The sequence below is a fragment of the Lycorma delicatula genome, chromosome 6 (genome assembly GCF_047948215.1).
Source record: "Lycorma delicatula isolate Av1 chromosome 6, ASM4794821v1, whole genome shotgun sequence".
Classification (NCBI taxonomy): Eukaryota; Metazoa; Arthropoda; class Insecta; order Hemiptera; family Fulgoridae; genus Lycorma; species Lycorma delicatula.
Genome location: NC_134460.1, coordinates 79,939,183 through 79,954,097, shown reverse-complemented (window position 1 = coordinate 79,954,097; position 14,915 = coordinate 79,939,183). Strand labels below are relative to the sequence as shown.

Here is a 14,915-nt window from a genome sequence, read left to right as displayed (position 1 = left end):
TTAAAAATTGAATAGAATTAAATCTACATTAAATAAAATAAAATAATTAAATAAATTTAAAAAGATTTCTGTTTAATAATAATGGGCTTCCCATGGGGGACTGCATGTGAGGCTAGAATTGTGAGGTGATGCGAACACCTCGTGCGAACCTAGACCAATCATCACCATCAACTAGTAATAAACGAGGTGTCCCTGGGGTGCTGTTTCTGGAGGTGCAATGGGATGCTCTTATAATATCTCTGCAAACAATCATCTAATTTTCAAAATTCAAACAGGGTACTTCCTAGTATAGCACAAAATCATGATGGAACCAAACCAGAACAAAAAGAACAATGTTTATCAGCAATGGTTTTTTTTTGGCATCGTGTTTTTTAAATTTTAATATTTATTACTTGTTAATATATTACAAACTCATTTTATACTTTCCATCAATTTATTAAAAAATAATTTACAAGAGTTTCTTTAAAAATATCATTACTCTACTGATGAAATTTTACACAATGTTAATTAAATTGCTTGATTTTTTAATGTTAAATAAATAATTATCTGCATTATTTTCAACATATAAATGTAATATGACTGTGCTCAAATACTTTTCAATTAAATCCATCAAATTTTAATTATATCTTGCACTGGTTTTCATATTTATTATTATTTAATATATTTCTGTCTATCTATGGAATGGCACAAGGCAATGGATAATTTTGAATAATTTATTATAAAGCCATAATTTGTATCTACAGAACTGATGATGTCATTTTAATTCCAGTCAATGCTATTTAGTTCCAATGGAGTGTTGATCAGAGTGCCTCTCTAATGTATTTGTGAAAAAATAAATAAAATGACTGTTATGAAGCTGTGAAATAAGAATTTTCACAAATTCTTGAACTTTGAACTTAGGTATCATGATCTCAGTTTATGCTGTAAAAATGTGGCTTAAGAATTTTGAAGCTATGGGTTCAGGGTTCAGTGTTACGTGTCCTGGCCTAATAAAAACTATATCTGAATGCCAGAAACTGAGACAGTCATAGTCCTGTTTCTACAGAATCCAAGATAATCTGTATGGTGTGACATTAAGGTTTGTTCATCACATTTTAGGCAGATTACTGACATAGGATTTAAATCTCCATTTTTAATCAATTTCATCCATAAAAAATCATGTGATTTTAATAAAAGCATTATTTTTATTTAAATTTTTATAAAAATGTGGCAAAAGTGACAATTTCTTGGAAAATCTTTGACTATTTAATTAAACCCACTTTCATTTAAATGATCATGGTGATTAATAGAATACAATTGCTATTCTATTATTTTCTACCCTTGTCTTTTACATCTATGTCTGTTAAATGGCGGTAAGAGTGACAGCATGATGGTTAGTTTCATCAAAAGGGTTGTTTTATTTTTGAAAATAATGATGATGATGATGATGGCCATTTGGTTACTTGACTTCAGAGCTATCCAACAGCATATTTAATCATTTCTCAGTGATGAACTGAATTAGTCACTGAATGGCAGAAACACATGGTTTCAGCAGGATGGAGTTATGACCCATACTGCAAGAACATTAATTACCATTTTATGAGATGATCATAAAATCTGACTCATCTTTTGAAATTATGAAACAATTTGGCATGTTAATTTTTTGGTGTGTGATTTTTCTTTTAAAAGAACTTTTAAAACTTTTTTTCTAAAAGCCAAATGTTCTCATTACCTTCACAGAATTAATGAATTAAAGACCGACTCAAGAAAAGATTGAAATGAGTTGTGGTGGGTCTCACAAGTGACAAGAATACATTGATTGGTCACTCAAAAATACAAGCTCTTTAAGAAATAACTTACATAAAATAAAATATGAATGTAGTTTTAGACTTTTGATAGCCAAGCAGATACAAAAATAAAAATAAGTTTAAATTTTATTATTCATTTATTTAATCCTCTCACTTCAACCAAAATTAATATGAACTTAAACTAAGTATATTTATTGTTTATTAAGTTTTATTTTGTAATGCTGCTCTGATCAAGGTTTTTTCATGGTTTTCCTTAGTTCTTTCTAGCAAATGCTGGAGAATACCTTTTTGTTATCCATGTATTTGCTGATGTGCTCTATATATACAATTATGCACGAGTTTGAATGAAATATTTATTTTTGTAAGTAACTCAAATTTTAAATTGGTTAATATCTAGCCCAATATTAAATTAAAGTACTGATATCTTGACTAAATTATAAATATATTTATATAAAATAAATACCTGTAAGTTGGTATCCATTTACAGCGCCTGTGAGAGGTTTAGCAAAAAGCCATCCTATGACAGTTGGAAGTAAAGCGAGCAGTTGAAGACTTGAACCAATTTCTCCTGGCACTTTACTAAGCGCTACATAACTTCGACTATCAGTTGTAACTATATATGATTGCAGGTCAATATCTGGTTCTTTTATGTTATTTATATCGAATAATACTTTTCCATTTACTCTTAAAGGGATCCCTGAAAAAAAACAAGTTTGCTATTAGAGGTAATTTACAAAGAAAATTTACACCATATGAAAAATGTCACTCTGATTGGGATTTGAACCAAGAAATTTCTAAATGAAAGGCAGAGTTAGCACTACTCTGACATGGAGGCTGACAGAATGGCAGCAATTATTAAATATTATATTTCAAAAATACATCATATTTAAAGGTATCTTAACTAATGACACCCAAGCAATAAAATTTAAGAAACATTTTCTTATTTTATGATCTTTACGTTGATAAAATCTTACTTTATAATTTTGCTATGTGTATTATGTATGGTTTATTGGTTATTAGTAATGACGTAGAGCAGATTACCACACATTTAATTATATATTTATATATATATGTAAACATCTATACATTTAATGTGCTTACATATATAGCTTATATACACACAATGACGTAGATATAAACTTTGTCATAATTGATACGTAGATAAAGCATCCTGAAAATGTGAATTATGTAAAAAAAATATGTAGCGCATGGAAAAGGAAAAGATAGTTTATAGTATTAATTTTTGTTTAATTCTCAGCAAAATAATAAATTTGTCATTTAAGCATTCTTCAGAAAATCATCAAAAATTTAATTTAGAACATCATTGTTTCAAAAAAGAATTGTTAATAGTGACCCTGTAATTATTACTGTCTTATAGTATACTACATTTTCAAAAACCATGATTTTAAAATTTGTTATATGGATATAATATACATTTTTAATATATAATGTGCATACATAAGTAATTTGTTTTTCTTTTTATCCCAATATAAATTTCATTTCTTTCACATCTATTTTTTTCTGTAATACATCCACGTAAAGCATATCAAATGATGAAATGATCATGATGGCTGACTGATATATTATTGCTCATAATGTTTACAAGAAATCTGCTTTTTAGTTAAGGTATAATACAATAAAGGATTATTTATGATTGATTTTATTGTTTATTTGTTTCTCAGAAACAAGATCAATAATATTACATATTTTAACATTACATAATACGAGGATTATATACAAGGCATATTTAGATATTAAAAGCAGTCTATAGCTTGTTTGTTCAGTGGTGGTGGATAGAAATTGGACGCACCGTAGCATCACAGCAATAGCTTGTGGTGGGAGTAAACAACTTGTTAGTTGAGATCAGAACTCTGAGCGTAAAACATCGTATGTATGTACTTTTCTGAAAATATTGTATATGTTTATTATCACCAAACTGGATTTAATACTTACATAATCGAGCTTTATTTGTTAATAAGTTTATTAATAGTGTTAGTATTGTTAAAGAAAACTTATTTTTTAGTTAACTTTATTTGAATTGTTTGTAAATTTAATTTATTGTAGGGTAAACATAAAGCTGTAATGTTAGCAAAAACTGGTAAAATCAGGGGAAAGAAGATTATCAAAAGTCATACAGACTTGAGCAGTTGTTCTCAATATTTATAATTTTATGAAGAAAGAAGCCAAAGGACAGCAAAAATTTTTAAAAATTCAGATCCGTGTTTCTAAAGCAACCGATATAAAGGAATCCGTTAGATGCCTTCATTGCTTTTGTAAAGCAACAAAAAGAACATGAAACAAGTGGAAATGAATTCAATACTCCTTGTAAAAAACAGCCAAGGAAGAAGTTGAAAACTGACCAGGACGATTTCAAGGAAGGTGTTATTTGGAGTACAGTGAATGAGTTTCAGTTACAGCACAGAGAACACCCCTCTTTGAGAAAACCTTTTATATAATAAAAGAGCAAGTAATGCTTAAAGGGGGCATTTGTGCTGTTCGTGTAGTCATGAAAAATTTAGGCTTCTGGTATAAAAAAGCTGAAAGCAGAAAAAATTTGATCGAAATGATGATGTATAATATAAAAGGTTGTGTTATGTAGGCTCCATGATGTACAGAGAAGAAAACCAAACATTTACATACGTAGATGAAACTTATATGCATTCTTCCCCCAAGAATAGTCAAGCATGGACTAATGGTTTTTCAGAAGAGCTGAAAGCTTCCATTTCTAAAGAGAACTAAGCAATAATAGCTCATGCAAGAGGAGAAGGCAGTTTAATCCAAAATACTCTCCTAATATTTAAGTTAGGTCAAAAAACCAGTCATATTCATGAGAATATGAATTTTAATAATTCTCAAAAATGGTTTGTGTCTCAATTGCTGCCAAATCTGTCATCGAGATCTGTCATGGACAATACATCATACTAAAATGCTCAAATAAACTCAGTCGCTATTTCAAATTCAAAAAACAAGACATGATTGACTACCTCATTAAAAACAAGATACCATTTTCACATGACATGTTCAAACCTGAATTGAATATCCTGATAAAACTACATAAACCACAATTTAAAATGTACAAAATAAATTCTTTGTTTGTTGAAAAAGGATATACACTGTTGTCAGATTACCACCTTATCATCCTGACTTAAATGCTATTGAGAATGTCTGGGCATGAGTTAAAAATTACATTGCCCAAAAGAATGTAACATTCAATTTAGAAGACACAATAGAACTGGCAAAAGAAAAATTTAGAAAAATAAATGTAATCTTCTGGATGGAAATTTGCAAAACTGTGGAAAATTGTGGGACAAATTATTTACAACTTGAACCGATGTTAGATAAAATTTCAGAGAATTTTATTGTAAAATTACATGAAACTAATTTCAGTTACGACAGTTCCACGGACAACAGTGATGTCAAAGAGGAGGACATACTAAGTGGAACTGAAGAAATAGTTAACTAGAAAAGAAATAAAATTTGTTGTTTGTTAGGTAATGTGTTAATTTAGTAAGTAAAAATTAGAAATAATTTTTTGTAATAAAAAGAAATAATGTAAATGGACCACTGAATATAAAAATAGGACGAGAAGAGATTAATGTAATGTGTAATGTGTTAATTTAGTAAGTAAAAATTAGAAATAATTTTTTGTAATAGAAAGAAATAATGTAAATGGACCACTGAATATAAAAATAGGACGAGAAGAGATTACGGAGGTAGAAGAATTTTGTTACTTGGGAAGTAGAATTACTAAAAATGGACAAAGCAGGAGCTATATAAAATGCAGAATAGTACAGGCGAAACAAGCCTTCAATCAGAAATATAATTTGTTTAAATCAAAAATTAATTTAAATGTCAGGAAGACATTTTTGAATGTATATGATTGGAGCGTAGTTTTATATGGAAGTGAAACTTGGAGGATTGGAGTACCTGAGAAGAAAAGATTAGAAGCTTTTGAAATGTGGTGCTATAGGAGAATGTTAAAAATGAGATGGATGAATAAAGTGACAAACGAAGAGGTGTTGCAGCAAATTGATGAAGAAAGAAACATTTGGAAAAATATAGTTAACAGAAGAGACAGACTTATAGGCCACATATTAAGGCATCCTGGAATAGTTGCTTTAATATTGGAGGAACAGATAGATGGGAAAAATTGCGCAGGCAGGCAACGTTTGGAATATGTAAAACAAATTTCTAGGGATGTAGGATGTAGGGGATATACAACAACTGGCACTAGATAGGGAATATTGAAGAGCTGCATCAAACCAGTCAAATGTCTGAAGACAAAATAAAAAGTAAAAATTATTTATGGAACAAATTTGAAAATGGTGTAATATTATAATGTGATTAATTTTGGAATTATTGCAAGTTGTTATTTTTTAATAAGTTAATTTTTTACATTACTATTAGCATCATGATCATGATCATAATACTTTGTGATGATTTTTTTTTGTTTATTATTTCGCTGATAAATTAGATACATCAAACAGGTTAAGATTTATAGTGTATATTTTTTTTAATATATTGATTTGCATATATTGGTCATTAATTTCGTATGTTGGACATGTGATAATTCTTAGAAATAAAAATAATCATGAATTAATGTCAAAATGATCATATAATTAAATTTATTTATATAAAATTATGCATAGTTAAGACAAGATCAAAGACAAACTTTGTTTTACTGAAGTAGATTTATGATTAGCTACTGAAGTTTAATATATGTGTGATATGTTAGGGACATAAGGAACTTTGGTGAAGGCAAAATTATGGAGGCAAGTGTTCTCAACTAAGATTGTAGAAGAAAGTTTGCTCTTTGTTTCCTGTCTGCAGACCAAAACTCTCTCTGTTACTGGATTGAGACAACTAACATTCGCACAGCTCATATTATTCCATGGATGGTACAACCTTCCTCAAATTTTAGCAAACCATTCCCACCATTTTGTAAAAGTATAAATTATGTTTACATCTTGTTGGTATATTTATGATGTTAAAATCAATCAGGAAGCCTGCTGACTATGGAATACCATAGTTGCTTGTCACCTATAGAAGTTACAAGTTCATTGATACAAAGAAACATGGAAATGACTTATTTATCAGTCAAAATGTCTGTTATTCTGGTCAAAATACTATGAATCATGAAACTGTGAGAAAACTGGATTGACAATTCTACGAAGGTTCTGAGAGACATACATGATGCTGTACATGGTGATATAGTGGTGTGCATTTGATTCAAAACTTTTTGAAAACAAAGGATGCATTATTTCTCTTTTGCGTTGTCATTTCCTTAAATTTCAAGGATCTCTGTCAATGAAATTATGCAAGACCATTCTGAAGAAGTAATCAAAGTATACGCTCAAAACAGGTGCTAAAGAGAAATTTTAAGAAGCATAAAATCAAATGAACTGGCTGTACATTGACGTTTTCTGATGTGATGAAAGGGGAAAGTATTGAGCTCTTTCTTAAGCTGCATTGTTACTGGTAATAAGACATGGGAATTTTTTTGGCTGGAATCAAAACATTAATTCATAGAGTAGAACTAAACCATTAAAAGAGCACAGATTAAACAAAACAGAGTCAACCTACAAGATTATAAGTATTACATTTGGGACTAACAAAATACTTTGCTTATTGAATTCTGTAACAAGACTTTGTGTTAACTATTATTCTAAGGACTTCTATTGTGAGACCTTGAAGAAATCTCATCGCATGAGTCATATAATATAATACAGTTTAGTTACATCAGTTAGCTTAGTTACATCATTTTCCTTTTTGATAATGCTTGGTTGAAAACTGTTGTTTAAACTTAAACCTGTTGTTCTGGCCTAATGCTTATCTCACTGTTTGGCTAGAAACAAACTAATCATTCTTCATGTGGGCCAGATTTAGTACTGATATTATAAATATTAAATATAAACCTACCATCTTTTAAACAGGTTCTTCCATTACCATAAAAACCATCACGACAAATGCAACAGAAACCACTGTTTTTGTCAACACACTGTGCCTGACTGTGACACACTGTTGAACTAGTGACACATGAATCTAATGTTGACTGATCTGTGAAACAAAAAACTTATTACATTAATAAAATTTATTAAATTTTCTATTTCAAAATTATACATAAGAAAAAAAATATAATAGAAAAACTTAATTTTTATATTGACGACCAAATAGTTTATTGTTACCTGGAAAAAACTGGCAACCTGCTGTGAACTAAGGCAAACATTTTAAAAATTTTGGAGGAAAGCTGCAAAAGACAGAAAAAAAGGAAGAAAGTAGTGTATCTTTTCAACAACAAATGGGGGAAAAAGTAGGTCACAAAATGACCCCACAAATGGAATAAAAAATTAACCAAGGTAGGAGTCCATCAATTATAAATAGAAATCCATAAATCATAAGTAAAAATTAACCAAACATGACAATCAAAAAATTGTAAAAATAAAAATAATAAAACTATTAACATAAATAAGCAATAAATTTTAATTATAGTTACATATAATTGAATTGGATTTATATAATTAACCCACCGGGTTGATCTAGTAGTGAACACGTCTTCTCAAATCAGCTGGTTTGGAAATCTTAAGTTCCAGCGTTCAAGTCCTAGTAAAGGCAGTTACTTTTATACAGATTTGAACACTAGATCGTGGATACCAGTGTTCTTTGGTGGTTGGGTTTCAATTAACCACACATCTCAGGAATGGTCAAACTGAGACTTTACAAGACTACACTTCGTTTACACTCACACATATCATCTTCATTCATCCTCTGAAGTAATACCTGAATGGTAATTCCCGGAGGCTAAACAGGAAAAGGGATTAATTACTACAATTAAATGTGATAGTAATATTAGGTCCCCCATCAAAACAGCATAGCCTCTGAAAAATTTACTACAGTTCAGATGAAAGCCTTATAGGTTAAAGAAATTTAATAGTTTACTGATTTTACTCTCATTATCATCCACATTATTACAATAGTGTTTATTAGATCGAATTGCCAATGTAGTGCAAAATAATATACACAGTCACGGAGAATATGATGGAATTTTATATATCTCTCCTGCTTAACACTAGAATAAAATTGTATTTTTTTTTATTTTCCATGTATTTCGTTCACCACATGGTACCTATGTACAACGTTTTTACATTATTCATTGATCCAAAATGTACCTGCATTACAATGGTATTCATTTGTGAATTAATACATTTTCATTTTAAAAAATATAAATTAAATCAATTATGCATAGCATGAAAAATGTATCTAATTATGCAACGAAACTGATTATTAAATTTCACACTTGACTTATTTCAAATGAACTGAGAAAGACTTACAAAAGTTTGTAAATTACTTTGTTTTTCTTCTGATGAATCGTATTTTACACCCTATTTTTTTTCCCTAAAAATTTCCAAACTATTAACCAGTTTTACGCAGTAATTTTTAACAGAAGTATGTTCATTAAAATTAAATTATATCCTTGTATACCTTCTTTTTTCTCAATGGAAACTCTATGTTATTTTAGGATCTGTGGAATTAAAATCCCATCTCATGTTGCCTCTAGGGACAGGCATAATTAGGCATTGGTTATTGTATCTAATTATAAAGTCAGCTCACAGTTTAGCAGTTATTTAAAGAAATTGCTAAAGCATCATCAGATGATAGGAGAAATCTGCACATCAAACTGATGATTTAAAATGTAAATGGCAAAAAAAAAGCCTCTTCATAATCTTTGTCTCACACTGATATTTGTGATTTTTATAGCAATGCAATATTTTTAATGTGATAAAGTTTGTTCTCAATGCCCACTAAGTCATTCTGCAATATTAGTTTCAATTGATGTTTCTCTCCTTGAAGAATGTCCAAGAGCAAGCTTCTGTGATAGTTACATCAGATTATTAGTCACTTAGGATTCTTACATCGCTCAGGATCCAGCATTAAAGTAATATTTGCACTGTATCTGCTGAAATCAGAGGTAAATGTATGCCTGAAGTTGTACAATACATGTCTACTAATGAATAAAATATATTTACAGAATCACAAGTTAATAACTAATTATCAATGATATGATGTCAGACCATCATCATTGCAAAATGTTCTGCAGAAAATCTGATAAATTATTAATGCAGCCCAAACATGTTGCAGTACAAAGTACATCCAACAGTTTCACTTTGATTATAACCATCAATATTAACAACAATATTTGAATTCATCTAACAAAGGTTCAAAAAATGGTTACAGGTAGATTAGATGATTAGGATTTTCTTTCTTTAAAAAATGTAATTGTAGATTAAGAAAGTGTTGGAAGTTTCCATGAGGGAAATCATACTGATAAAAGAATACATATCTGGTAATCCATAACTAAGTATAGGAAGAACAATGAGTCTAAAGATCTATAGGTGCTATCTAGTGGAAATGCTCAGTAAAATGGTCTTGAAACCCATGCTGATAAACAAGATAATTAAACAAGATAATAAACAGGATGCTAAAGTTCTTTTTTTTTTACAACCTATATAATCTTAAGTTAGCAAAAAGAAGGCATACACATTTAGCTTAAATGATAATAGGCCTATTATAATAACCAGTAATAAAACCAGTCATATTGTGACAACCAGTAATTCTTATCACAGTTTAGCCCTGTGATAAGTATTTTAAATGTTTAGTCCACAGTATGTATTCATCAAAATATAGGTAATAAATACATAAAAATTTTAAATGATTTTAAATTTAAAATTTTAAAGATTTATTGTTAATTCAAAAATAGTTTAAATATATTATGAGCTTAATATAACTATTAAACTACAATTTGGACAGTGCGATCTGATATGGGGAATACATTCTACAGCAGAGAATATATTGACAATAGTGGGAACCTAATGAATCAAAGGAAGTAGGCTACTTGTAAGAAACAGGTACTAAAATATGACTAATAGAAAAAAATGTTCATTTGATTGAACCACTTTTTTTCAACGCAAATTTCTTCACCATTGCTATAGTCAACAGAATAATCATTGGAGTCATCTTTCCTAACAACCCACTTATCTTGCTTTGATTAACAAATTCCTTTTTTCAAATTTTGTACATGACTGCATATTTGACATAAGTTGTTATTTATCAACCTTACTTTTTACTGTAGTAAATTGATAGTTATCCAGTCTGAAAGTTGTATTTTTGTTAGCAACATGGTTTTTTATATTTGCCTGGATCATCTCAACAGGCTTCAGATCAGTATGACAAACCCACTTATCATCGGTGAACTTGTCATCGCAAACCAGCTGATTTCACAGTCGAGAGTTGTAAGGTTAAAATCCTAGTAAAGGCAGTTACTTTTATACGTATTTGAATACTACATTGTGGATAACAGTGTTCTTTGATGGTTGGGTTTCAATTAACCACACATTTTAGTAATGGCTGACTTGAGACAATACAAAACTACATTTACATATAATTCTCATTCATCCTCTGAAGTAATACCTTACGGTGGTGCCGGAGGCTAAACATAAAAAGAGAGATCAGTGTGACAAGGTAGCACCCATAATGTACTGAGGTAAATTAATTAGTAAAATTCTTGTTTTTACCATGCTTGTGTTAACTGTATTTTTTATCTTCAGTTAAACTGTATAACTGGCTGACCTACTGTTCCATAATTAGATAACTTCCACAGATATTTTATAGTTTTTCATTTACGTCACTTTTTTCATTCAAAAATTTTCTTTCCATTGTTAGGAAATTTTTTCCATCTATGACATAGTTTTTTATAACTTGTCAAAAAAGCCCATTTTTCATTGGAAAAATTAATGTCGTTTTTTATAATATACAGTAAGCTGCTTAGTGTAGTATGTTGACCTTACTTCACATGAAATTTGTTTATAGGTTAGATACTACACATTTGTTAAATCGCCAATTTAAATTTTTATTTTCTTTTGAGGTCATTCTTCGTGCAGTATAGAAATTCCACTATCAGATTCTTCATTCCTTTTAGATTCCTTAAAAATGTTCTAACAATATTGCAGGAATCTCATGTTGCTTCAGCAACTTTTGCCTGACCTTCTTTTTGGAAAAATTTATGAACATTAGAAATAACTTCATGAGCCTGACTTCGAAAGCCTATACTATTATTATTAAAAAAAATTCTTATTTTCTTTACTTTTTCTTATTTTGGAAAATAGTAATAAATACTATATGATAAAAGTTTAAAAGAAACTAATAGGTTATACATGAACACACATGTAACAACCTATTAATTTCACACACACACGCACGCACACATCTTTTAACCAAGACTTTTTATGATGTTTTATCCAGGATTTTAGTGCATGTTTGGACTAAGGGAATCTTAAAATACTGAGAATAAAAAATACAAATGGGTTATTTCTTTTGAAATAGTAATCATCTCTGTATAAAAATTACCAGTTACCTCAGTTTTATAATTACTATAACAATTACCAGTAACCTCAGTTTTATAATTACTAAATAGGTAAGAAAGTAAAATTAAGTTACCTATATCAGTTAAAGTTGTCTGAGGTGGTTCAACATTTTCATTAGGTCCAATCTGTCCAACACGAAAAGTAAATAATCCTGGAATTTCAGAATTTGTCCATCTACATAGAAAATAAAATAAATTACCATTATTTAATATTTAAATCCTATATACCTGAAATATAACAAATTTTATAAAATTCATGCGCTGTAATATTTAATAATAATAAGATTATTTTTTCATAATAAAACTCAGATTTCTCTTCTCTAAAGTTCAATAGGCCTACTTGAAATGTTTTTTTTTCTTATTGAGTTGTAATGTTATTTGTTTCTTATTGGAGGAAATGTAAACTGGTTCATAATTTACACTCATCCAGTGATTGTCTGATAAACTGATTGATTTTAATCTCATTTAAGCAAATAGAGTGTCATTTTATTCAAAATAAAATATTTATGATTTTTTTCTAACACAAGATGAAAAAAAAAGTTATTTAACAGATATAAATATATATGGATAAATATGGAAAACAGTGCTGCCTTAGGGAACAGTTCAAGAAATGTTAAATTACAAGGAAATTTACAAATTTTAGAAATTAAACTTACTTATCTACATTTTTTAGTTGATCTGTCCCTGAACCACGAAGATTATATAAACGTCCATCTACTGAGACAAATCCAGCTTGTGCTCTAGCATCTGGGAGTCCAGATCCAACTCCTGTTCCTAATAACCATTGAACACCGCCATCCTTATATAATAGTTCCACAAAAGACTCCTCGCCATCACTTGAAATTGCTACTTGATAAGTATTCACCTATAAATAAAACAAATAGAATATTTTCATGACAAAAATTTCTATACCTATAAGATAAACAAAACACATAATTAGGATAAACCATATTCATAAAATTATAAATTTCATAGAAACACATAAGAAATAATATAAATACTTCCACTTAGTATGTAACTATGAAAAAATCTAGCACAATGTCAGTTTTTAAGAGTAGGAAAAATTATATTTACCTTATCAGATCCTTCTTTGTAGTATCCGACATCACGCCATGTCACAATAAAAATACTTTTGGCGCTAAACTGTGCAGCTAAATTTGGATAAAGTTTTCTGACATTGTAAGATACTCTAGCAAGTAGTTCTGGATTTTCAGTTTCTCTGTAATAAACATGTCCAGCCTTTCGAGTGTCAACATTTGAGTACAGTGGAGCGATGACAGGATAGTCTATTGGAAACTGAATATTAATAAATACTGGAATGTCAGTTAAAAATGACAATATTCCATTGTTATTTATCTGAAAAAAAACAAACAATTATTAAGATCAGTATATAAGATTATTCATTAATTAAAAATTTTATAATTACAAGCTTCAAAATAACAAGTTATTACAAAATCTATTTCAAAATGTTTTCATTTGTCTTTGGAACCATCCTCAGTGACTTAATTTGTATTTTGTACAGAACTTAAAAAATAAACATATAAAAAATAGAAATATAGAAATAGAAGCATGAACAACCTTTCCTTATGGACCAGATTTATCATAATCAGATGTTCTTCTTGGTGGCAGGTTCCTTATGCCACCACTGATTCCATTCATTTCGGTTCCAAATTTTCTTCTTTGTTCCCTTGTAGTTTCCAGATTTCGCCTCGTTTATTAACTTCATCTTTCTTCTTCGTTGCTTCATTTCTCCTTCTATTGACACTTCCAATGCAATTGTCAAGATTCCACTTCCTCTAAACACATGTCTTTACTGTTATATTATGCAAAAAATAGTTCTGTTGCTTGGTTTGGTAAGTGAGTTAATTTCAATTACCTAAGTCTGATCAATGAAATTAAAAAAAAATTATTTTATTATTTATTTTTTAAAATGTATTCTGGCAGTTGTTATCTCAATTGAATAGTTGGTGTAAAATTTCTATAACTGTATCAATAAATATACCATACCATATATCAAATTAAAAAATCAATACAAACAAATAATCATTAATTTAACTTTAAAAACTAAAAATTTAAAGAAAATGGAAAAAATAATTTTTTTTTTGCTTTCTTGTGCATTTTTTGACTGATTTATAATATCTAATACAGTATTCTTTCTAAAATATTGGTAAACTTATAAAAACACTGCTCATATGAGAAGTTTTTTCATGCAGGTCTCTGTAGCCTACGTTATGGTAATTTGTTAACGGTGGTTCCAGAGGTTAAAAAAAAAGAAAGTTTTTTTTCATGTTTTGAGTCAGAATTTGACTCATTTTCTTTCTCTTTTCTTTGATCCAGTTCTTTCCATGATTGTTTTCTTTTTCTATTTCTTGAAAATCTTGTTTATAAATTAACTTTCTAAAGAGATCCCTGTTTAAAATATCTTTTCAACTACTTCAACCTCTTGGAGATCCTTCTAATTACTTTAATTGAATTGAATTGAAGGTTTTTTCCAGCAGATAGTTAATTTTTTAAATATTTTATTATTACTCATTTGAAAATTGTAACCAAAGAAGCACAGTCTTCATTTTCTGGCTGTCTGGGAGAAGTTTTCAAATTTGTTATAATTTATTTACTACTTTTTGGAATTCTGATAATTGTGCAAAGTACAAGGAAGTATTGTAATAGTGAAAAATTTCGGTTTTAGATTTCAACAGAAATATCCATCTTCA

At 29.1% G+C, this 14,915-nt stretch overlaps 1 protein-coding gene across 2 annotated transcripts in view; it reads right to left on the bottom strand.

Annotated features, from left to right (window-relative positions):
- The window catches only part of Ndg (Nidogen), a 99,610-nt gene that overhangs the window by 61,674 nt on the left and 23,021 nt on the right, over window positions 1–14,915 (bottom strand). For both annotated transcript variants that reach the window (XM_075367934.1, XM_075367935.1), the window contains exons 2-6: window positions 13,279–13,560; window positions 12,861–13,069; window positions 12,279–12,379; window positions 7,707–7,844; window positions 2,251–2,484 (exon numbers count right to left, since the gene is read on the bottom strand). In XM_075367934.1, the coding sequence (XP_075224049.1) occupies window positions 2,251–2,484; window positions 7,707–7,844; window positions 12,279–12,379; window positions 12,861–13,069; window positions 13,279–13,560 (964 nt within the window). The remainder of the gene's footprint in view (window positions 1–2,250; window positions 2,485–7,706; window positions 7,845–12,278; window positions 12,380–12,860; window positions 13,070–13,278; window positions 13,561–14,915) is intronic.